The sequence below is a fragment of the Aedes albopictus genome, unplaced genomic scaffold (assembly GCF_035046485.1).
Source record: "Aedes albopictus strain Foshan unplaced genomic scaffold, AalbF5 HiC_scaffold_101, whole genome shotgun sequence".
In the NCBI taxonomy this organism is placed as follows: domain Eukaryota; kingdom Metazoa; phylum Arthropoda; class Insecta; order Diptera; family Culicidae; genus Aedes; species Aedes albopictus.
The window spans coordinates 41,655-68,658 of NW_026916383.1; the positions used below are offsets into that span (position 1 = coordinate 41,655).

General features: G+C 44.6%; 1 protein-coding gene across 1 annotated transcript in view; it reads right to left on the minus strand.

The window, feature by feature from the left end:
* The window catches only part of LOC109429655 (ets DNA-binding protein pokkuri), a gene marked incomplete at its 3' end in the record, with an annotated part of 54,135 nt that extends 41,619 nt beyond the window's left edge, over positions 1 to 12,516 (minus strand). Inside the window, exon 1 of the mRNA XM_062843187.1 lies at positions 12,409 to 12,516. Within this exon, the coding sequence (XP_062699171.1) occupies positions 12,409 to 12,516 (108 nt within the window). The remainder of the gene's footprint in view (positions 1 to 12,408) is intronic.
* Between the last annotated feature and the right edge of the window lie 14,488 nt (positions 12,517 to 27,004).

Here is a 27,004-nt window from a genome sequence, read left to right on the forward strand (position 1 = left end):
ATTAATCATCACTTGGAATGGCCTATTTAAGAGAACTATCTTTTGGAACCAAAGCTGTGCAACGTCAGTCTTGTCAGTTGACGCTCATCACTATCACAGTAAAACGATCAATATCAAGATGACAATGTCAGGCAGCCTAGATCACCGTCATTTCAAATGATATTGGCGGGTGAGCAAATGAGTGGCAAATGAGTTCCTTTCGATGGCCCACTTGTATAAACAAACTTGTTCGTTTTTTAAACTACAACCGTATTGATGATAAGCAATGACACAATCGGTATTCTTTAGAATCCGGACAAATCACCAGATTTTTTATTCCACCCCAGACTAAGAACCGATTACGAATGGGTCGCATTTGTGCGGTCTCATCATCATTGCAGCTTGAGCGGGCGCTATGCGTCATGATGGGCTGGTGTCAGAACACTTGTGAGTGTTGTTTTTGTTCTTTAGGCAGCAACGCAAGGCAACAAGATTTGACATTCTAGCGAACGCAGCAGGCCTGTTCGTCAATGTCCGAATGCGGGAATGGGGCGCGGCCCGCGGGGCGTGATTCTGCAGTATAATGATATCATCATTAGCAGCGCGAGTTAGAATTTCTCGTGTTCGCGATTGTCGCGTTGTTGGGTGTGTGCGTGGAGAAAAAGATGAGAACTCTATGAATACTAATTACGGCCTGCTTGGGTAATTCTACACGTAGAGGAGGCCCCCACTGAGGTAGCAGCTTCTCCGTGTGCAACGCGGAGTGTGTGCTGTTCTCACAAGTGTAACGAGCGGGTGGACAAAGTAGGCGTCGAGTATTGGTGAGGAGGCGACGGGTGTGAGCAGTGAGTGAAGAATGCAGACACGGAAATATGAGTCGCACAGTTTGCTGCGGCGGTGCGGTGATGGCTTAAAAATAACCGCTCGTTCGTCCGTCGCCGCCGCGTAAGAACCGGACTGGAAAATTCAGATGATTCACGGTTCTGTTCTGCTGCTCTGCGGCCGAACGGAGTCGAGTCGAGTCGGGTCTTGTCTTGGGACAAGGAGATCACTCCGAATGTGTTGCGCGGACTCTTTTTTTTTCGCCATGTTTGAATTACACACTGCCAGAGCGCAACAGGAAGTGCACTCAGCGGCGGAGAACGAGTTCGAGCGCTTAATGTGCGGAGCAAACGGCAGAGACGTACAGATAAAAGTCATAAGTAGGGGCGATCGGGGTAGCAGGCGCTTCCTGAGGAATGACTCGATTCTAGGCATGAAATGTACAAAAATATTCATTTTAGTTTAACGGTGTACAAAAGTTCATGTTTTAGAGGAAAATCCAAAAGTATCATGCCAAGAAATTAGGTGATTTAAGTGCTGCATACATCACGGCTTTCACTCGACATTTTCTGGCGCTCGAGGGAATCAATGAACATTTGAAAGGTTCTGATGTTCTACTTTGTGTTATTATTACATGAAAACTCCCCGACGGTGCGTTTTAAACCGAATCCCCGCATACAAGGAAATGTGACGGAGGGAATGGAAGGCGGTAGAATGACGGTGGCAGCGGCGACGGCGACGGGTTAGCCAGCCCTACGGGGAGAAGGGAAACAGTTATTCCTCGAGGTTTTTCAAGAAATTTAAATGGTGCTAAAATAGTTGAGTGATTAGCATATATAAATTTACTCTCGGTGCGCTTCACGTCGAGAAATGCATATCCGGAACGGAGCCGCCGTGCATTTATGACGCGAGCAGGGCGGGAGCGAGTGCTGGCTGTTAGTCATAAATGCATTTGCAGCCGGACCGGACGGGAAGCAGATCTTGAAGAAGCAGCGAGTGAGCGATGAGTGAGAGGCGGCGGCTGGCAGTGAGGAAGCGGCAAAAAAAAAAAAATAACTCAGTAGGTGGGTGGCACACTGTTGAAATTCAGACAAGCGGATGGCGTTGCAGATTTTAATCGCCGCCTGCTTTAATCGTGTGTCGATATGTTTTGCTGCGTATTTAGCTGTCACGGGCTTCGTCAGAAGTCAATCTTTGCTCGCGCGGGGCGGCGATTGTAAACAGTTTATGCATATGACGACGATGTTTACGGAGGAGAAGCCGCTGAAGATTAGCCAGAACGAGCGTGTGTCAGCATACGTTATACGCTTTGACGACGGCGACGGTATTATTGATTACGTATGCGGAACTTTACACAGGCAGTAGCGGTAGCGTCGAGCTCAGTTGACCGTTTCTTCCAGGTTCGGCGCGGACGCAGACGGGTGTATAGAAAAGTAGTCGCACGAATATTTACACAACAATCACGATAAAAATCTATGGAAAAAGTAAACACAGCACGAGATTAGTAAACACATGCCGACAAAAAGAGCGGTGCGGAGAGTTATTGCCGCCGAGTGCTACGAAGTACCATACAAGTGCAACGGCGCGGCGGTGGTCGTAATCGAAGTCATAGCCCGAGGAGCGTAGGAGCGACCCGGCTTAACTGTAATTCTTGTGCCGTACTATTCGTAGACTGATAGAGCGAGCGACAAGCACGCACACAAACAATCGCGCTCATCAGCGCGGTGCGGTTGTGTGTAGAGATCGAAGTGTCTCTACTCTACAACAGGTCGCTCGCTCGTCGTAGGCGAACAAGGAACATAAAACAGAACGCGCTAATAAAACCAATCACCGCGCGCGGTGACGGGTGACCGGTTATCCTTGGAGCTGTCTCGCGATTTCCGTTATTTCCAGCAGACTCCGCACAGCACCGCGGCATGAATGAGAGAAGCCGGAACTGTATTGTGTGCACCAATTTGGAGGCACGACAGTGCTCAGCTCGCGCTCTCCACTACCGCAAACCAATTACTAGCCGGAAGCGACATCTGTATAGGTTTATTGATCTGCCATCATCATCAGTTCGCCGGTTTTGTCGCATCTTAGTAGGCGACGAGCACGACGTTGTCGGTCGGTGTTTCCACGATTGCCAAAAAACGCGTCACGAGGCGCTTGTTCTCGCACGTGTGCTAGATTCTCAATCGTAGCAACCTGTTGCTGCGTTGAGTTTTGTTTCGACGCGATGTCTTCGATTGATAAAACGACAAGTGCCAAAGTAGTAAACGAGTTTTTAACGAACGGTTCAGTGAACTGCGGCGACTCACGCGCGAGATAACTAAATCGTGCACTCTCGCCTCGAGGAATTGGACAATTATTCACTCTTTCCAAACTTCTTTCTCCCCTCAATCAAAACTCGGCGAGAAGATGATTATGATTGCGTTAGCTAGAATCTCCATTCCACATCCAAGCACCCATAATCTGGGAACACCAACTATTTTTAATGGAGTTCTTATAACGAACAGCAGCCAACGGAAAAAAAGAAAGGCATATTATTGTAATTGCTCATCTCATCATCACGAGAAACCTCGGAAAGTCAGAAACTCAGCCCCATAACTTCTTCTGCCCCCGGGGCGACAAAATCGGGCCTGTTGGTGGATAACTAAGCGTGTGTGCCACCCAGATCCAGTCTTCGACACGTTTCGTTTCCACAGAAATTCGTGCGGTCATCTCCATAGCTTTCTTGATCATCATCATCATCACGTCACAATCCCAGCAACCCGAAAAAATATACAACAAGAACGGAAAAGAGAAGCTTTAAAGTTTGTGCGTTTCCCACTCTTCCCTCAATCCGTCGAACGCATCCATCCACCCATCCGATCCAAGCAACCCGGGCGAAATTTAAATCTTAATCCGCATTCTCGCTCTTTCGCCTATTATCTCGAATCTCGAGATGGCGACGGCTACGGCTACCTACACCATGTTGTTCCTAGAGAAGCGACACACCTCGTCTGGTTTCCCGTCCGGCATCTTCCCGTGTTTACACCGGTCGTCGCGCGAGAAGATAGTTAAGCGAAGCCGAGGCTGCTTCTTGTTCTGTGAGACGCGCGAGATCTTTCCTAACCTTGAAATGTCAGTAACCTCTCTGCTTGCTGACAAGCTTCCTCCTCTTGTTGTTCCTTGTTCCATTCTTCTACCGTAGATCTCTGGTGCGCAGAGCGCAGGCAACCATTTCAGTCGCCAACTACTAGATCGACAGGAACTGGAAGTTGTCACATCAGCAAGCGAGCGAAGCGAGGCAGGTTAATCAAGAGGTAAATCGATGCGAGACGAAGGATGGAGCTCCCTGTGCAAGCCATGTGCGGCTCTTATCAGGCCCATATAGGAAAGACTCTTCCCCGTCCGCTGTTCGGTATTAACCCCCTTCTTGTTGTTCGTTGATACGATGTGCGGTGGGAGCTCCCTCGGGTGGCACGGGAACCGAGCGATGCGATGATTGATCGAATAGTAAACAATAGAACGGGACTGAAAGAGTAAACACTAGGAAGGTACCCAGCACCAATATGTATAGACTTTCCTCATTTCTTGCCCGTTTGACGTCAGCTGGTTTGATACGGATAGCAGCGGATGACGCAGTGGTCTTGACAAGGGAACTAGGAACTAGGTTCAACCTTTAAACTTTTTTTCGAGTTCTAGGCCCAGAATCTGTCAAATCTGATGGAGAAGTATTCAAGTTGAAAAAACGTGATGGTTGTTTAGTATGTTTTGTGTACACGACGTCTTTGGAATAGAGCGGAGGAAGTTCAATTAGGTGGCAAGGTTTGGAAGGTAATAACAATTACTAAGGGTAAACCAATAGCATGGTCTGGGAAACGTTTGATACCTAGCTCCAAGGAACTTACGAGAGACATTAGGAGAAGTTGACGAAGTGAAGCATCTCGTCGGAAATCGCCGGAGCACTCCAAAAATAAGTAAAGGATACTGCAACAAATCTACCAAGGTTCTTGATTATGGTTCAAGATTTTCGGAGAAATCTACCAATAAGAGTCTAATGAAGTACTCGTTAATGACCTTGTCGGACGCTCGCCTTGGACCTCGTCTGTGATTCAGTTAAACTTATGGGATTTGCTATTTTGAGAGGAACACTGGATGGATTACCAACAGAGAACTACCAAGTCTGTTGCCTATATGCATGTCTAGAACTTCAAAAAAGTTTGCGAAGTATCTCGTCAGAAACCTTCCGATTACATCGAGTATCATTCCATTAGTAAGTAAAGGACTTTGCAAGAACTCTGTTAACGATATTTGTTAAGGTTTGTTAGACTGTAGCTAGTGTTGAACACTCAGATGAGATAGACATCGGTAGCGCCTTAGAGGCAAGACAGTTTAAACCGCTTGGAAGAAGATAGTGGCGGCTGCTAACTGAAGCAGCTATCCAATGAAACCGAAAATGAGGTTTATATTCGCTTGTGAATTTGAAATCATCTTCGATAATGCTACCTTTCCATGGTCTGCGTGGCAACAGCAGAAAAGTTCAACAAGTTATCTGCCCAGGAGCTAGTCCAGTAGTGTGTTTCAAAGCATGAAGCGACTTGAAAAAGGATTGTCGACATAAGCTGTGGAGTCGCAGTACGGAGTCGTACACGGATGACAGGATCTATGGGAAAACTGAATATTTGCTCGTAGTTTAACGAATTGTAGGCTTGAAGGACTTATTGAAGAATGGAGCTCCAATACTGTGCCAAAGAGAGCTAGCGGAACAAAGAGTTAGGATCTTGAAGGGGCACTGGAAGCAGGAAGAGGAAACCAAACGACAACAGGAAGACGGAGCATGAGATAACGTTGAAGTTGGGACTATTGCGTAAGGCTCGAAGTCAAGAGCAGCTTCAAGATAGAAAGCGAAGATCGTCATCCGAGAGTTGCTCCAGTAAGGAGGATTATTGAAGTCCAGTCTAGACCTGTGCGCCGACTATATTTTGCTCGGCGGCGGCGTGAGGGCCATTTTCGGCCGGCGGCGGCGGCGTCATCGGCGTCACGCCGGTGGCAGCTATCGGCGGCGGCGGCGGCGGCGTGAATCGGCGTGACCAAAATTTGACCATAATGTAAATATTGGCATAGCAAAGAAGTTATCATTACGCTTATGAATCTGAGCTTTTTCATGACTATTGATGACTGAATACCTCTTTTTATTTCTGTTCGGGTCCATCACTGCCACCACATTACCTGCATCCTTAGTGTAGTGCATATTGCATTACTTCATTTCAAAAATAGGGCTATAAAATATCGGTTTAGCAACAGTTTTTGTTTTGTTAACTTCGACCCTTCAGAAGCTATCACATTTGATAATAAGGTCGCATTATTTACACTGAGGAATCCCCGAATGATTTTAGGGAGGAATCTCAGAAGGTATTCCAGAAGGAGTCTTAAAGAAACTCTTGGAGGAATCCATGAAGAAAATTCTGGACTTATCTCTGCAGAAACTGCTGTATTTAACCCTGAAGGAACTTCTGCAGGAGTCTCTGGTGATTTAAAAATCTCTCTTGGAGAGGTCCCTGCAGAAACTTCTGAAGAAATCCCTGATTTTCGAGGAATTTCAGAAGGAAATCCAGAGAGAATCATCGAAAGAATTCCCGAAGGATTCCCCCAATGAATTCAAGCAGGAATTCCAGGAGAACTCCCCGAAGGAATTCTAGCAGAAATTTCTAAAGGAATCCGAGAAGAATTTTAGGAGGAATGAACGAAAAATATCCAGGATGAATCTCTGAAGGAATTCCAAGAGAAATCCCTGAGAGAATTCTGGGAGGAACTGCCGAAAGAATTTCTCGAGGAATCCTCGAAGGAGTTCTGGGAAGAATCCGCGAAGGAATACTAAGAGGAAATCCCAGAGGAATCCCGGTAGGGATCCCCGAAGGAACTCCAGCAGGAATATCCGAAGAAATTCGTAGAGGAATCACCAAAGGAATTCCAAAAGGGAGTCCCGAAGGAATTCCAGAAGGAATCCCCGACGGAATATCAAGAGAAATCCTCGAAGGAATTGTTTTTTTTTAGAATCCACGAAGGAACTTCAGATACAATTTCAGGAGGAATTTCCAAAGAAATTGGAAGAGGAATCATCAAAGGAATTTCAAGAGGAAATCCCGAAGGAATTCCAGGTAAAATCTCCGACGGAATATCAGAAGGAATCCCCGAAGAAATTTTAAAAGGAATCCCCGAAGGAATTCCAGCGGGAAACCACGAAGGAATTCCATAAGGAATCCCCAAAGGAATTTTAAAAAGAATCCCCGAAAGAATTCTAGGAAGAACCTTCGAAAGAATTCCAGGAGAAATCCAGGGGTAACCACCGAAGCAATTCTGGGAAGAATCTCCGAATGAATTCCAAGCGGATTCCTCAAAGGTTTTTCAAAAGGAAACCCTGAAGAAATGCGAGAAGAATCCCCATAGGAAGTCCTGGAGAAGAAATTCAAAAGGAATCTCCGAAGAAACACTAGGAAGAATCCCCAAATTTCAGGAGGAACTTCCGAAGGAATTGTGAGAGAAATCACTCAAGAAATTCAAGAAGGAAATCCCGAAGAAATCCCAGGAGGAATCCACGACGGAATATCAAGAAGAATCCACGAAAGAATTTCAGGAGGAATCCACGAAGGAAGTCCTGGAGGAATTCCCAAAGGAGTTAAAAAAAAATCAATGGAATTTGAGAAGATATCCCTAAAAGATTTCTAGGAGGAGCCATCGAAAAATATCCAGGAAGAATCTTCGAAGGAGTTCCAAAAGAAATCCTCGAAGGATTTCCATAACGAACACCTGGATAAATTTCATGAGGAATCGCCGAAGGAATTTTAAGAGGAATCCGTGAAGGCATTTAAGGAGGAATCCCCGAAGAAGTGCCAGGAGGAATCCTCGTATGAATTTCATGACAAACCCCTGAAATAATTCTAGGAGGTATCCCCGCAGAAAATCCCGAAAAAATCCAGCACGGATTCCAAAGGAGTTCCAGCTATAATACACAAAGCAATTCCAGCAGGAATCCCCAAAAAAATTCCAAGGGAATTCGAGAAAGAATGCCCAAAGTGTTTCTAGGAGGAATCAACGAAAAATAACCAGATGAAATCTCTGATGGATTTTCAGAAGACAACCTCGAAGGAATTTTGAAAGGAATCCTCGGAGGAATTTCATAAGGAATTCCGTGAGGAATTCCATGAAGGATCCCCGGAGAAATTCCAGGAAAGAAATCTCTGACGTAATTCTAAGAGAAATCACCAAAGCAATTCCAAGAGGAATCCCCGAAAAAATTCCAGGAAGGAATCCTCGATGAATTCCAGGAGGAATCCCCCAAGGAAATCCAGAGGGCAATCTTGAAGGAAGTCCCGAAGGATTTTTTTTATTCTTGAGGATAATTCCAGCATAAATCTTCAAAGAAATTACATGAGAAATCCCTGCAGGAATCCCAGGGGGAACCCCTGAAGGAATTCTAGAAGGAATCTCCGAAGGAATTCCAAGCGAAATTATCGAAGGATTTTCAAGAGGCAACCCTGATGGAATTTCATGAGGAATCCCCATAGGAAGTCTAGGAGGAATCTCCGCAGGAATCCCCAAAGGAATTTCAAGAGAAATCCCCGAACGAACTCAAGGAGGAATCCCCTAAGAAATAGTAGGAAAAATCACCGAAGGAATTCCAGGAGGAAATCCATGAGGAATCCCTGAAGGAAATCCAGAAGGAATCTCCGAAGAAATTCTAAGAGAAATCATCAATGAAATTCCAGGAGGAAACCCCGTAGAAATTTCAAGAGAAACCCACGACAGAATATCAGGAGGAATTTTCGAAAGAATTTCATAAGAAATCCGTGAAGGAAGTCCAGGTGGAATCCCGAAGGAATTCCAGGAGAAGTTCCGGAATAAACTGTAGGAGGAATTTTCGGAAGAATATATAGAGGAATCCCAGAAGGAATTCCAGGAGGAATCCCTAAATGAAGTCCAGGAGGAATCCCCGAAATAATACCAAGAAAAATCTCCAAAGGAATCACAAAAGGAATTCCAGGAGAAAACCGCGAAGGAATTCCAAGAGGAATCCACGACGGATTATCAGGAGGAATCTCCGAAGTTTTTCAAGAGGAATCCTCAAAGGAAGTTCAGGGGAACCCCCGAAGAAAGTCCAGTTGGAATCCCCGAAGATAGTGCAGGATGAATCTCTGCATGAATTGCAGAAAAAAATCCCGATGGAATTTCTTCGGTGTCCTTGGATTCTTCTATAAGATTCTCTGAGAGAACTCCTGTAACAATCCCTGATAAAAATTAAGGAGGAATCACTGAAGAAACACCCGCAAGAACCCCTGAAACTCCTGGAGGAATCTCTGAAGGAACTCCTGGATTAATTTCTGTAAGAACTCCTGTAGGCATTTATAAAAGAACTTCAGAATGAATCCCTGAAGGAACTCCTACACTAATTTCTGAAGACCTCCTGCAGGAATTCCTTAAAAAACTTCTTACAAAATTCTTGATGGAGACATTTAAGAATCCTTCTGAAAGCCTCTGAAGGGACTTCTGGAGGGACACCTGAGCGAACTCTTGTTGAAATAGTTCAGGGAGTTTCTGAAGGAATTCCCAATGAACACCTGGTCGAACTCTTGTAAAGATCCTCGAAGGAACTTCTGGAACAATCCTTGAAAGAACTCCTGTAAGAATCTCTGAAAAATTACACGAAGGAATCCCTGAAGCAATTTTAGAAGGGATGCTAGAAGGAATTCCTGTAAGAACCCTTGATGAAACTCCCAGAGTGATCCCTGAAGGATCTTTTTTAAGATCCCTACAGAACATCAGTAGAAATACCTTGTTGGCATTCGAGAGAAATTTCTGATGGAACTCCTGGAGGAATCTCTGAGGAAATTCTTTGACTAGTTTCTGAAGAAACTCCTGTAGGAATTCCTGAAGGAGCTTCAGAAGGAATGCCTAAAGGAACTCTCAGACTAATTTCTGAAGGACCTCCTGAGAATACCCGAAGGATCTTATGGATGAATCTCCGATGTATTCCCAGGAGGCATCCCTGAATCTTATTAAAAAATCTAAAGGAACTCCTGGAGCTTTCCCTGAAGCTTCTCCAGTCGAAGTCTTCGTCTGAAAAAAAAATCAATCTTGGATCAATAAAAAAACCTGGAGGCATCCCTGAAGGATTTTTTGGAGGAATTCCTGATAAATCTCCTGGAGGTATCACTGAATCATTTTGAAAGAATCTTTGAAGAAACTTCTGGAGAGATGTAAATGATGCATAATGAATGAAATCTAATGTAAAAAGAGTTCTAAGAGTTTTGTATTTGAATGGACACCCAGAAATTGCATTAAAATTTCTTCAGGAGTTCTTAGAAGAGTCTTCTGCTGAGTTTGTCTAAAACAATAGAAAGACAAAAAATAGACAGACCAAAGTTTCAATGACCGGATTTCAAATTGTTAGAACGTACTATTTTCAATTTCAATATCATAAGGGCATAACTTAAGTAATTGAAATTTTTTTTGATATTCTCTCAATAGTATTGAGAAAATCGATGATGAGAAATCAATTATTGCAGTCAAATTCTTATGACAGCGACCGTGAGATTTTTTTTTATCTCAACTTTATGTTAACTTAATTTTGTTCGTGCACTAATCACCGGCGCGAAAAATGAAAATCGGCGGCGTGACAAACAGCGGCGTATGGCGTGCCGCCCATACCTCGGTCGGCGTCGGCGTGGGACAAAAAGTGTCGGCGGCGGCGGCGGCGGCGTGGCGCGGCGGCGCACAGGTCTAGTCCAGTCTAGTTGAAAGAAAGAAATGTTTTGATTTCTGATTTCCTTGTGAGTGACGCCATTCTGTGATTCTGGGTCAATAGAGAACCAGTTCAACAAAATTCACCATTTTGCTTCAAACTTGCCGAGAGTTTAATGAAAAACTCTTCAACGATCTCATAAGAGTTCCGCCAAGGATCTCACACTCTCACAGGTACTCGGCAATACAATTTAAAGCTGTTCAACAGGCCACACTGCAGTTCATGTGCTAGTCAGCAGTGATGCCAGATGACCGGTTAAATGATCATTTCCGACGAAACCTCAATTTCGAAGTTGTTGTCATTCAGCGAATAAGTTTCGTTCATCGGACCACTGCGTCAACTGATAATACGGGAAGTTCCACACTGTTTGGGTCGCTCCCCATGATTAGATACAACCGTCGCCCAGGGAGAGTGTATCGAATCAGTTATAGGTAATTTGCTTTCGGACAATACGGAAGCTGATAACGGGCTGCTGCTGCTGCCGTTTCGATAATGAACGATGGTCAATTGACACGGGTTTTCCAGCGGATTTCAAGACAGATAACATTGTTCCTTCTTTGTCAATCATTTGTAGTTGCCATCGCTGCTGCTGGACTTCAGAGTTCGGAGGAACCGTCGCGTGACGGGGTTCTAGCAATTTAAAACATTTGATGGATTACACCACATATGGATGCTATTGGAAGGAGGGCTCAATCAAAGGAGGAAGACGCTCCTCGGCACAGTACAACTGAATTGATGCTTGTTTTTGCTGTAAATAGGCGCACTGGACTCGGGGGAAGATGTGCGCGAGAGCTGTGCGGCCCGCGCTGATAACGAGCTAGTTCCTGTTTAAGAGTTCTGTTTACTCTGTGAGTACAGTTCCTCGTCGTCGATTCAAGTAGGCCGAGGAGCGCGCGCGGTGCGGACAAATTGAGGAAGAGAGCGCCATGCCATCCTCATGATGGCGATGAGTTATTAAACAATCTGAGCCGGGTTTAGCGCAGTCAACATTCAATTAAGAACGACAACAACAATACATTCCGGTTCGTTCGGCGGGGAGAAGCTATTTTTTTTACTGTTAGCGTGGACAAATTAACTGTTATCATCATGGCCTGCTCCGATGCGTTGCGTTGCGGACACAGCCGTAGCCGATGATGATGGTTGCATCCCGCGCAAATGTGGAGCATAAAGTTGATAGCTGCGGCGGTGCTGATGAGCGTCAGTCAGTGGAAGCAAGAGACGCGCGCATACTGATAAACCTGGTGCCACTGGCCGCACTGCCTCTATTTGTCATCGTGCCTGATAAACAAGTTTTTTTCGGTTAGTTGTCGACATGCGATCGCGCTGAATAATAGAGGTAATAAACTATAGAGGAAGAATGTCGCTGGCGTCGCTGCCGAAACATCTCTTGCTGGCGGAGATAGGCCGGGCTATAAGTGTCAAAGCGAAAAAGTATGCAGTTTGACAGATAGATACCCGACATGTTTGCGAGCAAGAACAAAGGGAACAGCAGCGACATTCGTCCTCTATAGTTTATTAACTCTATTCGCTGAATCGACTGCTGCACGTCTCGCGCTAATCAGCTGATTCACACTAACAAGTTGCAGCATGTTTGACGCGACCGTCCGTCGAGTTGCTACGACGACTGCTGCGTTCCGTTGCGAACGCGAAGTGTCAAATTATGCAATCGGGCCCCTCTCAGCGTCATCACCGCCTCCGTCGTAGTAGGCTACGGCAACGGTCGGTCGGTCGGTCGACGGTCGGCCGTTGGCGAATCAGCGTCTTTGTGCAGCCCTGAGGGAGCGATTTATTACTCAGCCATATTGGACTTCATTCGGGGAGTTGGGTAATTCGAGACCTACTTCGATGGGTTCCGTTTTCCAGCACCACTGACTGTCACAGGTATGTGGACTCTGACCAAGACTCGGGATGCCGATGACATGTGAACTGCGGTGTGTAGATAGCGCCATTGTCGCCGATCGTCTGTGACAGTACTGCAGGGCTGTCACAACGTTAAATGTCAAACTGATGAGTGCCAAATGAGTACTCCAGTCGGTTTGTCTGTGGTGAGGTGATTAGCGTGGTTCACATGGGCTCGCCGTTAAAATGATATTTACACTTGGCGGCGCATGGCGTGAAAGGTTGGAAAAAATCCTGAACATAACAGTATACAGGAAGGTTCCGTGTCCCAAGTCCGAACCGTGTGTTCGGAGATTTGCTGGCTCAGCCAGAATGGTGTAATTTTATTAATTGCACACACCGTCGCCGTCGTCCTGGTCGTTGTGCGTACGGGAAATTTGCATTTTGCACAATTTCGGCAATTGACCGATGATGCCGGTGAGTGTGGGGTGAGTGGCGGTGAGTGGCTGGCGGCAGTAGGGTCGCTGATGGTGCATTATTTGGTGACCAACGGGCCGGACACGGTAAATTTATGAATATTATTTCCTTTCTGATAGGTGCTGCACTGCCTATAATGCTTGATAGCAGCTGACTGCAGCAGTTTTGCTAGCGACAATGGCGCTCCCATTGTTTTTGTTTCAATTTTTCGGCTTTCGAGTGTCGAATTTTCAATGGGAACCTGTAGGGTTTAAAGTCCGCGGTTCGTAAGTAGAACGAACTGTGAAATGGCCAAAACGGGCACTGCAAATGAATAGAAAACACCAGTGTCGCCTACAATACTTGACCGAACTGCAGGGCTGTCACAATGTAAGCAACCCTGCGTAGCACAACCCTCCAAACTTTGTAAAACAACGTCAGTACTCCTTTCCAAACTGCTAATGTATTGTGGAATCATGTTTTGGAAATTGCTGGCCTTTGCATCATATTTACGAACTGCGTATCAGTACTCTCCATCTCAAAACTAGCTTCTGCACATCAAAGTAGGCGCTGATTGCTAAAGACGCGTCTTTGGCCCGGGTAAAGACTCATCGTATCCACCAGAACGAAGCAAGCTTTCTTTCTGTCCGGAGGTTCGTTGACCCGCTCACCATCAGATCAGAGCCGAACCACTCATCGCCTTCTTCGATGAACTGGGCACTGTCGGCAGGGCAGTGGCTAGCTGCGGCACAAACTAAGTCTGTGTGTTGCCAAATCAATTATGGACACATTTACGGCGGCTCCGCTCATTTAGCCGGAGCAGCCAGAGTGATAAAAAAGCCAAGAACTAGACGATCGGACGACTCGTTCCGACCGATAGAATTAATGGGCGTTACGACAATGGCGGGGAAAAGCTGGAAGAACGTCCAGCAAAGCGGAGAGGCGGAAAGATGCTGGACTGGACGGCGGCGATGATCGGCAGCCGGACACAAATCTTGCGCTGAGTGCTGCTGCCGGTCCGATCCGATGAAAGAACCTGAAAATCATCTTCCCTTCCCGCCGCCACGCCGGGCTCCCGGCGGTGATCGCGGCCTCCTAGATCGCTTCACCTGGCTCTCGCATTTCGGTTACTATGAAACGATTAAAATTATCACAAATTTAAATTCTCCTCTTCTGCGCACATGTTTTGGATGGGCGGCTGTGAGTCGGTTAGCGTCTCTGAATCACTTCCATCCGAATCTATTCATGTGTGTAGGGTTGTTTCGCCGTGATGATTGCGGCTTCTCATTAACCGTCCAAACCCTCGTTTGAGCCGTTCTCTTCTACCATAGATTTCAGATTTTGAAGCTAGAAAAGGGTTTTCCTGACAAAATGTTGAGATTTTAACGCTGGAAACACTGAAACGGTTGTGCCGTTTAATATTAATAGATGGCGCCACCGGAGTTTTGGTCATTTGACAGATCTGCAGGGCTGTCACAATGCATGATGATCCATAAAAACTTTGCAGCGGCGCCATTTGGAGTAGATCACAGATAAATCCGTGGGGTAGATCTCATTTGACACTGGTTCTTCACCATGTGACAGCCCTGCCTTTCTGTCAAACACAGAAGACGACGGTGGCGCTATCTATGCTTTCTCTAGCGGGCCGTTTTGGTTATTTCCCACTGATCTATCGAACTTGCAGGTCCGAAGTTCCTGTCTTCAACCTAAGGAAGGTTCTGATGGCAATCAGCGCAGCGCCTACTTGTGAGCACATCAACGAAAGAGAGGAGGTCGGTGTTCAGAGAAGAAAGCTTCAAATCTAAAAGGTAAATAACACTTAACGAGCATCCATTCTGATGCCTTCTTTCGGGCAAACGAACGAAAAAAAAACCTTGCTTTTTGGGCTTCTTTTTTGTCTACATACATCGACCGACCGGGGCTGCTCCTATTGTGCCTCGATGATGCTGAACCTGAACTGAGGCCCATAACCGAACCAAACCGAAGAAAAAAACCGTCGAGGAACGCTGCTTTACGCAGCATGGGATGAAAAATCGTTCCACAAAGATCTCTTTCACTCCATCGAGCACACAGCCCTGGAGGGACTTTCGGGCGTTTCGGAAACGCACGCTCTTTTCTGGTTCTTCCTTTTTCTCGGGATCTGGCCGAATCGTCTGCTGAATGAAAACAAAGGAACTGATCTAGCAAGCCGAGCCCGGGCGAACACATTCCAACGGATCTTGCTTCTTGCTCTTCGGCGTAGATTCTTCCCAATCGCTCGGTAACCTTAGATGAGGTCCTTCTCGTCATATTTCTCGGATTCAACGATTTTTTTCTTCCATTCGTTTTCATTCGGTGTTATTTTAGCTACGGGTCCCAAAGTGAGAATGAAAAGACTCTATTCAGCCGAAAACGCCGAGAGTTAGGACCTCGCATCCACGAATGCTAAATGGATCTAGTTTTCCTGGGAAAAACGAGAACAGGAACAAATCTGATTTATGGCGTTTGCATTCGCTGCGGGCGGGTTTTGAAAGGGAAGCGACGACTGCGTTCGGCTAACCTCGGCACAACCATCCGAGTAGGCGGCGGTGATCATCGTCGGGTGGTTTGGTGGTGGTGGTGGTGGAGGTGGTGCGTCAATTGTGTCACAAGTAGGCCGAAATTAGTGAGCCGAGTGCATTTCGTCAATTTTTTGGTGAGACTTTTTTATTATTTTTATTTTGTGATTGTTTCGGGGTGTTGTTGTTCTTCCAGGGAAAATATCGACGGAGAGAAAAGTATCTCTTTCCAAATGCTTTTCTTTTGGGCTCTGACTGGTGGTTTGAAAAGGAAGTCACTTAAAATATTGTTTCTATAAACACCCGAAATGTTGTTCTTTGCTGTGGCTTGCTCGGGGTGGAAGGGAGGTATGGTTGGCATGGCAGTAGCGAGAAAACAACAAAAAGAGGAAGAATGAAATGGACATCCTTGTTCGTTTGTTCAGCATCATCATCGCATAGCCAAATGAGTGGACGCATTTTTTTTTGCCCAGGTATGGCCGGGTATTGTTCTCCGGTGTTCTCTGTGTACAACGGACGGGACTGTTTTCTCGGAAATCAACATATTCTGTTGTGCTTTAATGTTGACTTTGACGTTTGTTTTAAGATTGTTGTTGGTTGATGCGTTTTCTATGATGGAACATTGCTGCCATTTACAAATTATTGATTTTGATCTACGGTGATGCAACGTTTGGGGCCGTTCATAAACCACGTAGACTTTTTGGGGGGAGGGGGGGGGTCTGGCCAAAGTCTACGCTCCATACAAATTTCATTTTTTTTGTGTGGACGAAAGTCTACGAGGGGGGGGGGGGGGCCTGAGATTGCCAAATTTTGGTCTACGTGGTTTATGAACAGCCCCTTTGTCAATTCCTGTCGCAATTAAGCTTGATAGAGCAAACAATTGGAAAAACACTCATCGGAACCGTCAAACGATGTTCTGCAATGAGCTGATTTGATTTGTCCATCAAAATCTCATAAACATCAACACAACATCAATCATACACAGGCTGAATCACGGAGAAAGCATAGGATCACTTTATCAAGAAGACTAGCAGCACTGCTGAAAATTGGGAGTCACTGTTTGCAGCGCATCTCACGGATGAAAGTGGAACTATTCATGATATTATGAGTAAATCTTCATACTCCAACATTCAAATGCAAAGGTACTACATTAGCTCAACTGGCGGCGGTGCCGTCGATGACGCTTGACGTTAGTATGGTAAAATATCAGTGTTTCGAGTTTTCTTGATAAAGTAGCTTCGATAAATATCATTACAACATCGTGTTCAGTTTTTATCCAATGTCAGTCCTACAAATGATTGGCAAGCTTATGGAAAGTTTGTCAAAGTAAACAAAGTAGTAACGCGACTGTTGTCACCGTTGTAACAGTTTTCTTCTGATCAAAGATGAAAACATTTCGAAACTACACATACAAATCATACGTTTGACGTTTGACCACTTGACTGACGCCATTAGCCCTAATCAGAACACGTTCAAATTCAGCAGATTTTGGGGGTCTTTGACAGTTCTCCTATGAAAATGACAGTTCAGCGTTTGCGCCTTTGTTCGGCAGTTGTAAACAGTGGCATAAACGGACCTGTCAACTGCAAAGGCCTTTTGACAGTTCACCAATAGGATCATTTTGTCAAGCGTCAGAAAACAGTCGATTTATCGACTGATATCTACCGCGAATATCGACTGAAGGACTGAACATGCCGCTGGAATGTATAAAACACGGAAAACCAGAAATACTTGTTTATTTTTTTAAATAAAGTTGTTAATGTTAATTGTTATTGTAAATGTCAAAATCAACACGTTACGTACTTACACGGAACCGCCAAACTACCCAAAATTGAGTTCTTTTGACGCAATCCCATAGTTCGGCCCAATAAGCCAAATTTGAGTAAATCGATTAAACTCACACTAGGTAAATTGCCTTCACCTCCAGTCAAAACATTTTCTTAAGAGTAGGTAAATTCAACCCAAGACCCCCCCTCATTCAACCCAAATTTGAGTAAACCTGCATTTACCCAAAATTGGCTTATTGGGCTCAAGGACCCCCGTTGGGTAGATGCATCTCTGTTTGTTTTTGACAACATCGGTGAGGAAAAGAGGAAAAACAACCTAATTTTGGGTAACTAGTTTATTCGATATACTCAGCTTTGAGTAAAATCGACCCAAAAATTAGGTAGTTTGATTTCTCCGTGTACGGCTGATGATTTAGCAAAATATTTGGGCTTTTTCACTGTGTTAAGTCTGCACGTGTGTGGTGACAGTTCTCCACTCACGCCTGCTTCGATGGCGTGCGTCAGCACGTGTGCCCCCCACACTGAAACAAAAGCGCGTGCGATAATCAAACGATAGCGCAGTTCCAAAGTAGCCCAGTGTGGATAAGATAACCGTCCGTGTACAACTTGCCCGTGCAAATCATATAATTTTTAATCATTCAAAAAGAGCATTATTCGCCTGTAAATCATTGTAGCGACAGAGAGAGAGATAGAGAGAGGGTCAACGGGAGCGGTAGGGAGCTAAATTCCCCGGCTACCGTCGCCGTCATCACCAGCCAACCAGCGTAGCAGCGGTTGAAATCCCGCTTGTAAAGCAATAAATTCGACGTCCGATTTCGATTGCGACGGTCTTTGTGCCCTGCATGGGCGAGCGGGCGGAACTGCGTCCACCGGCGATGACGATGACGCGGACATCGATGCGGATCGGACATAAACAAACAGTCGCGGGTTCTTATCAATTTTCGGGTGAGCATTCTCACTCGCACACACACACGGTACTGGTAATCAATTGTTTTGGTTCATCATGGCGGATGCGAACTACAGGTTTTTTTTTACTCCGCGGTCATCGCAGATTTGGGTGACGACGCTTACGGGGATAATTAAATTGAGTTGTGCGAGATAAGCGTGCAATTAAAGGTTGTGGAACTTTGGACATTCGTGGAATTTGAGGTGTTCTATTTTTCGTGGTTTTTTGAAAGAATACACGGAAAACAACTTGATCTCAATTTCAAAAGTTAGAACTGACATAACATAACTGAGTCTTTTGTTTATAAATTTAAATTTTTAATGGAAGATACTGAAAGATTATTTCAACCATGATTGTAGTTCAAAATTGCGAAGATGTTTGATTCGGTGTAAAACGTCATCATCAAATTTGATTCACTGGTTATGCGAGGTATGCACTTCAAACGGAATCGCTCAAGTAATTTTCGTTCAGTGCATTATTTTTCCGTGACCGAAATGATCAAGAAATTTAACACAGCAAGCCCCATTTGATTTGACGTTTCGTTTCAGCTCCGTACTAGGAACCGGAATAAAGCGACGCTTTATTATTTCTTGAGCGATTCCTTGCCTGAGTTTTCCACGCATCGAGATAGGCCAAGAAATTTCTCAGGATCTCCGTACTACCCATTAGCACTAGCACGTTATCCAGTTTCCAAATACAGTAGACGTTCACTCTGTGCAAACGCTTTAATTGTAATGCTTTTTAACTGAAAGTCCATCTGCAAGTGCAATATTTTTTCAGTTATCGCTCCGGTATCCGTCAAAATGAAATGTCAACATCGATGCGATGTTTTCCGCATGATACTTTTGATGCAATGCGATGTTTTCTAAATGCGCATTGGCTGCGTTCTGCAGCAACTGACAGTTCTAATTGATGTCTGCCAGTAGTTGCAGTTATCGAATTTCATTTGATAAGTGAAACGTAAACATGTTGTAGGCATCGAACGTCTACTGTAGAGCGTTCAAGTAATATTTTTCAGATCTCTTCAAGTAACTTTGACAGCTGAGCAGCTGATTCAGACATATTCCTTTGACAGCTGAGCAGCTGATTCAGTGCATATTCAGTTCAAGGAATCTATTTTTCAATTTTTAAACATGTTTTTAGTTATTTTTCTGACATTTGTCAATCATTGCATTAAGAAGCGCAGCCTACTTCTACTCCAATTTCTCACTAACTCATCTAGTATGAAGAGGTATGAAGACTACCGACCCTTGCACCAATTCTCACCTTCGTCCCTCTTAGATTCCACGCAACCAACTGCCGGAGTCACCCTTCCTCCGTGAATAATTCACGGCCTCTGTTTCGCAACAATTCTCGGTTGAACGAACAAACGAGCGGAGAAGGAACTCCGTACATCCGACTTTTGCACGGAAATTTGATTTTCCCCCGCTTTGCTTCTTGCTGTACTTGTACACATGACATACTTCGCGTGCCACGATGCGTTCGGACATCCCCGGCCTACTACTGCGAGTTGCGGACGGCGACAAGTGTATCCTCACCCAGTCCACCGCTTACTGCGACGACCGACCGAGTCCTCAATTGTTCACATGTGTTACGGATGATGATGACGATGACGACAATCGAGATGGTGCTCATCCCCTTCACGGGGAAGGCATTCCTCCGGGCTGTCTTCCTCGGCGGTATCCGTAAGCAAAGCAGAAAGGGGTGCCTAGCCTATTCCGGTTCTATTAGATCTCGGAAACAGTGCGAGCGAGGGTTGAGGGAAACTCATTTCCTTAACGTCCCGTTCCCGTATGTTCCCGTTCCTCGGCAGCATCCTTCCTGTGTCCGGACTCCGGGGAGGGGTGAATGTGAATTGTTATTATTATTACATAAGTTCAAAAATTGTTACGGAGTCAGTGCTGCTGTGCTGCGGTGCGGTGGTAGCATGTGTGCCGCCAGTTGACAAATACAGTCAATTCTCGCAGGAGCGGTGTCATCCCAGTAGCCGGGTTCTGTGCCGACTTGGATGAAGCGCATTGTAACCATGAGGGTGCATGCGGTAAACACGCAGGGGTTGCCGTCTAGTCGGGCGATTTAATCGTTCTGGAGAGGACTGCGAGGACGGAGGAAGCGTGTGTAATTCATTTTCCATTGCTTGAAAATCTGTTCCGATTTTCACACACATGGCGAAGGAAGGGAGACGAAGTCGACCGACGAACCATCAGACAGAGGGGTGCGTTGGATTTCGGTCGGTAGACGTATCAGGTGGTACGGATGCTGCACTTGTTCCTGCTGGAGGCGTGAGAGGGTTCTGTTTACAGTTGTCACATGTGCCGCTCCGGTTTGCAGGGTTGAACATCGTGTGTATGTGCGCACGGCACGGATGAACGAACGTCCGAGGGCTCTTGTAAGCTATAAATAATTAATTTCCTTGTTCTTTACAGTGAAGATGAAGTGTAGATAAGAGAGATGAGGGTTAGATAAAGCGGCTTGTAACACATTCTGCAGTTGTGCGGTTTAGGGTAGATCGGCGGATGCTGTATGGATTATCTACCCGTTTAACAACGGACAAAATTCAATCGAGAAGAAGGTAGCAAATCTCAGAAAAAAAGGCGTCCTCCGGACGTAAGCAGCAGGTTGAATTCTCCCATCTTCTTCCCGATCGAAGTAACCTGTTGAATTTGTACCTTCACCTGAACCGATTAACGACTGGGGTTGCCATGGTATCCGCCTACTTGACAGTTTGCCTCCTCAATATATTTACACCGGAGAACGAACCCGGCAAAGAAGAATCCAAGCGATAATTGTTAGCACTTGATATTAACAACACGTTAAACATTTCATAAAACAATAAAGCCTGTCGAAGTTCGGGTGCCCGGCTGAAGGATCCTTGATGATCCAGGTACAACAACGTCCAACCAACGCATCCTGATCTGGATGTGTCTCCCGTGGTGTTAAGCGGAGAAGGCGAAGTGCGAAATGGAAGAAGATGCTATTTACCTCCGGCACTGCCTTGTCCGGCTTGTAAACCCGGCCAACGAAAAGATAATATTAACATTAGCCCCTTTTTTCCGAAAAACTAGAAGACAAAAAAAAATCCGGCAGGAGCACATAAAAACAGGTGAAAGCCACTACTCTCGAGAGGCTTTGGAGAGTGTGTGAAGGACTAATGCCATAAACCAATCCGGAGGAAGAAGGACGAGAAAGGAAGTTCAAGAGCACGAACAATGCGGCGTATGGAATCCTTCAAGAGGGAGGGATTGGTTTATGACAAGGGGGAGCTTCCAGCACACCGAGGCACTTGTTACCGAGAGGATTCATATGCAAATTTGTGCGGTGCATTCGAGATGAGAGGTCTTGTAGTCTAGTAGTGTTAGAGCTACCTGTTGCAGCGGAGAGCGGGAACTAATCGCCGACAGCTTATCCTGGACCGGAAAATGAGGATCGATCGGCCCCGAAGAATGCCCGTCTAAAGTGATTAGGCGAGATTTCGTGTGAGCCGTTGACAAAGAATCGAGGTCGAGACACCTGACTTCGTCCGGAGAAGATGTATGCCTCGGCATGCGTTTTCGGTACTCGAGATGGCCGCCATTTTGAACTTCAAAGTTGATTGCAAGTTAGGCCCAATACAGTAGACCTTCGCTGCTTTTTAACTGAAAGTCCGCTAAGTGGAATAATTTTGCAGTTATCGCATAGCTATCCGTCAAAATGAAATGTCAACAGCGATGCGATGTTTTTCGCATGCGCTTTTGTTGCAGTGCGATGTTTTCTGAATGCACTTTCGCTGCATTCTGCAGGAAATATGTATCCTTGGACCATCGATTGTGAATAAAAGAAAATCGGGTTAAGTACGGTTCCTTTGAATTCCACTAAGAATTTGCATCCTTTGACAGATACGTATTTCGACCTCAACTGTAAGGTCGTCTTCAGTGTCTTGTACTTGACAAGACACTGAAGACGACCTTACAGTTGAGGTCGAAATACGTATCTGTCAAAGGATGCAAATTCTTAGTGGAATTCAAAGGAACCGTACTTAACCCGATTTTCTTTTATTTACAGATATTCCCCTAACAAGCCCAGGTTAATCATCATCATCGATTGTGGTTTAAACTAGAAATCAAGATAGGGCTTTAGAGCCCTATTTGAACAGATCGTAAGTTCTATGAATCTAAGGCGTTGACACCTATTCAAATCGAATCCCAGAAAAAAACTGAATTGTTTACCTTTTTTTTCCCTAGTCCATCGATATTTTGAACAAATATTTAGATGCAATCGACATATCAATAAACCATTTTCTAAAATTGATCGATATCCGTTCACCGAGATAGCATCTGAATGTCGACTCTCGACCAGTACCGTCGCTATTCTCAAAGTATTGCGTTTTTCCCCAACTCAGCAAAGAAATCTTCCCGCCTGTCATGGCCTACTCCTCGGTAATCAGAAACACGTGTGTACTATGATTTTGCCCTTCGCACCACATACACAATATACACACACGCTTTTGCCGATTTCGCGCATAGTTTTGCAAAGTAGGCAGCGGCAGCAGTGACGACAGACGAAAGGCGGAAGTGTTGCAATTCCAACACTCCGTCCGCGCGTCTAGGCGCGTCAGTTCATTTGCTCGGCCGCTCGCTCCCTCGCTCGTCTGTTTTCTGCAGAGAAGCAGGAAAAATGTGCATATCATTTGGTGTGGGGAAAGAAAAGGCCCAAAGAAGTTGGGGTTTTTGCATCGCGAAACGAGAATGAATAGTAGATGTAAATAAAAGCGCAACACTGCATCAGGGACCGTCGGTGTCCGTGTTTGCGAACGTGAGCTCGTCGTATTAAATCCATACCGAAATCTGACTATATTTACTAGATATTTTGTTAAGTTTTACCGAGCTTTTGATGGAAATTTTATCGCAAATGAACACATGAATCCACAGCATTGTTTTCTCGACAATTCGTCAACTTTAATCCATTTTTAATCAGAGTCCATCGTCAAATTTCAAACTGTTACACAAAAGTCGACATACGTATTATCGATTTTAAGCGTAACGTTAAAATCGTTCTACGTTCCGTTAATGATGAGACGACAAAGAGTGAAAGAATGCAGCTTCTTTCTACTTCTTCTGAGTACAAAATCTCAGCAACCTACGAGCACAGACAAACAGACGTATTTAACATCTAGTACAATTTTCGTGAAAATCCATCGCCCACTTCAAACTACCATCATCTGGTGAAAATGTTTCACGAAACACTACGTTGTGCAACATCGTCAACAGCAGGCGCTAGTGTGAAATGTCAAACACAAAGAAAAACGATGCGCGCGCCTCTGGTTGTGAAAGTCACAACAATGAAGATTTAAAATGTTCGTTAAAAGCGTGTTCGATGGATATTTCGCAAGTGTTCGTCTGTTTGTCTGTGCTACGTGTTTGCCGTCGGTAAATCTGTAGATAAAACCCATTTTTCATCTCAGCTTACAGAACAAAGCATCGCACAGTTAACTGATTAAAACCTGGAATAGTTCTTGTTTCGAATAAATTATCTTTTTCCGTGCAAAAGTCGACATAATAAAGCAACCAGCTTTCAGTTCCGCCTGAAATGAGCGATTGCACAGTGACGTCAGCATTGTCTCCTTCTCTTTCTTTCCTTCGGCGTCGGTTCATAAAGCCATCCTTGCCCTCAAAAAAAAAAAAATTGAGGGCAATGTTTACAAATCGTATGAGAATTCGATGAGGTTAGGTTTTTGCTGCAAGCCTCTATGAAATGCCAATAAGCGAAGAATGCAGCTTCTTTCCGCTGAGCTCCTGAGTGCGAAATTCTCAGAAACTCGTCGTCAGCTGCTCAGGAAACGCGTTCGTTACAAAATTGCCTTCTTAATATTGTGTATTTCCTTTTTAATAGATAGTACGCAGATCACGAGAAATTTCTTGGCCTATCCCGATGCGTGTGAAATTCAGGCAAGGAATCGCTCAAGAAATAAGAAAGCGCCGCTTTATTCCGGATCCTAGTACGGAGCTGAAACGAAACGTCAAATCAAATGGGGCTTGCTGTGTTAAATTTCTTGACCATTCCGTTAACGGAAAAATAATGCACTGAACGAAAATTACTTGAGCGATTCCGTTTGAAGTGCATACCTCGCATAAGCCCAGTTTCGTGTTCGTAAGGAATCGCTCAAGAAACTTTGTGAGCGATTCCTGGCAGAAACTTTCTGCGGTGACTGCCATTTGAACTGTCATTTCTTCGCAACTGCGTACTGCGATCGAAGAAAAAAAAATGGTTTCTTGAACGATTTAGGCAAGTCATTTTGCATGCATCAAGATAGGCTGAAAAATTCCTTCTGAACTGCAAACAGCCCTTTAACTGGAGCTTTTCCCAAAGAGATATATTTTTTTAAACAAAAAGACGTTGCCCAGCTTCTACTACCTAAAAGTCGACATAAGCTCACAGAGGCGTCTCGTAATCAGCAGACTGACCTGTTCTACATATTACAATTGAGGGGGTTAGGACAGGGGTGTAAGTGATAAAAACTCACTTTCGAGTAAATGAGGTTAAAAGTTTTTCAGCAATTTTTCATTCCATACAAAGTATGGAGCATCAATATCGAGCCAATTTTCTCCGTTTTACTTGGCATCGCACAATAAACTGTTAAAATCCTGGAAAAAGTGTTTTTTTCGCGTAAATAATGTTTTTCCGTGCAAAAGTCGACATAATAAAGCAATCAACTTCCAGTTCCACCTGAAATGAAATGGCGTAATGCGACTGGAGCTCGATATACTCGAGACGCTTTGGAATGACGATAAGCAAAAGAATGCAGCTTCTTTCCGCTAGACTCTGAGTGCAAAAATCACAGAAACTCGCGATTCCCTTCCGTCGTCGTCAGCCGCTCAGGAAACGCGTTCGTAGCAGTAGCCGTTACAAAATCGTCATCTTAGTATTGTGTATTTCTCACTAAACTGGACTTTTTTCCGAAAAGATCAATTTTTGAACCAAAAAGGCGTCGCCTAAGTTCTGTTACTCAAAAGTCGACATAAGCTCGATTAATGAAAATAACCTTAGCAACCAGCGTATCGATCCACGGTAACTAAGTTTTGTCTTTGTCAAAAATCTTCAGATCCAAAGAAAGGCGTTATTCTTATCATTTTTCATCTTATTCAATAAACAAATGAGTTTCTAAGACGAAAAAGATTGCAATTCTGAAAAGTTGTTTTGTGCGAAAGTTCTTATTTTATACAAAAGTCGACATAAGTGTTTATATAATAATAACAGAAAGAATGCAGCTTCTTTCCGCTAGCTTATGAGTATTGTGCCTTGCAAGATAAATCCTCGAAACGCGTTTGTCTTCTTTTTTTCCATCATGTTGTCAAAATATGACCGCACCACTATGAGCGCCTTGATGGTCAGAAATTCTGCATGCGGCGCTCATATCAAATCCACATGAGGCTGCGGCGATATGGTCGCGAGGAGATGCACGCGATACAGACGCAATGTGGAAATGGAAAAGATGAAGCCGCATCCTCCTGCAGCATTAATAAATAAAATCCCGATTATTAAATACAAAGCCAACGAGATGATGCGTATGCGTATAGTGAAACAATGTCGCGATAAATATTATTACGATTTCTGGCTACTTGAGAAGCCATTGTGCTAACTTTTGTTTTGATGTGAAGGCAGCTGCGATGCCGCTGGGTGGGTGACAGTATTTGTTCGATTTTGACATTGCGTCTGTATCGCGGGAATCTCCTAGCGGCCATATCGCCGCCGCCCAATGTGGATTTATTATAAGCGCCGCAATATAAAGTTCTCAGAAATCTAGCGTGTCCAACCGCCGTCGGTAATCACCAAGGAGGCTATTGGATAGAAAGATGATCCGAAACCTGTTAACGTGTTAAAATATACATCAATGTTCATTGAAAGCGTACTATATGTTAAAAGTCGGCATAGGAGCTGAGTACATCGACTGCTCGCGCAAAGAATCAATCTCGCTCGTCTGTTCCACAAACGATGAGAGGACGACGAGCGATGCAATGCTGTTACTTTCCGTTACTTCTGAATGCTAAATACAGTCGGAACCCGCTCGTTGAGCCAAAATCTCCACCCAACCAACGAATTCGATTCGCTAGTTGGGTGAAGTGACAGCAGCACAAGGGGCGCATTGTTTTTTTTAATCATGTTTAAGTTGAAAGTAAAAAGTAAAATTTTTCAATTTGGTTTACATTTAGAGCAAAACTAATACGTTTTGCAAGATACATATATGGCCAATGCGAGAAATAATTATTTTCACTTATTTTTAGTCGGTGGAGTGACAATATAGATGTTTATGAAACCACCCGGACCAAAATGCAAGCACAAAACGCTTTCAATGATCGACAAAAAAAAGATTGTCGATGTTTCGCATTTATTTCACATATTGTTTTTTTTTTTGCGAAATATGAAATAGAAATTCTTCTCGATTATCAGTAAAGTTTAAGAAACCAAAAACTCATTAGCTCGCCCCTCGGAATTACAGATTGGTTGTCATTTTCAGTTTGACATTGAATTATGACATCCAGGTGCTTTTTAGTTGGCTGGCAGCTCAACTAACGGAGCCCCAACTAAAAAGCCACCCAACTATTAAGCCCCCAACCAGCGGGTCATGACTATACTTAAAAACTGGCGTTAAAACCTCGGTTGGAACCCTTCAAGAAGCCGCGAACGTCACATCACAGTAGGCGTTGCAAAATAGTATGTTTGTTCTGTATTGCGGACTTCTTCCAATTGTTTTTGTGGTCGTGATTCAAAAGCGCATATTTTCCAGCGCAGATCACGAAAAAGGGGCATGGAATATCTCAAAACGATAAGATCGCAATGATTGCGCTTGCATATGCACAGTGCCGTTGCAAGTCCGCTGTGATCTAAGAACTACACT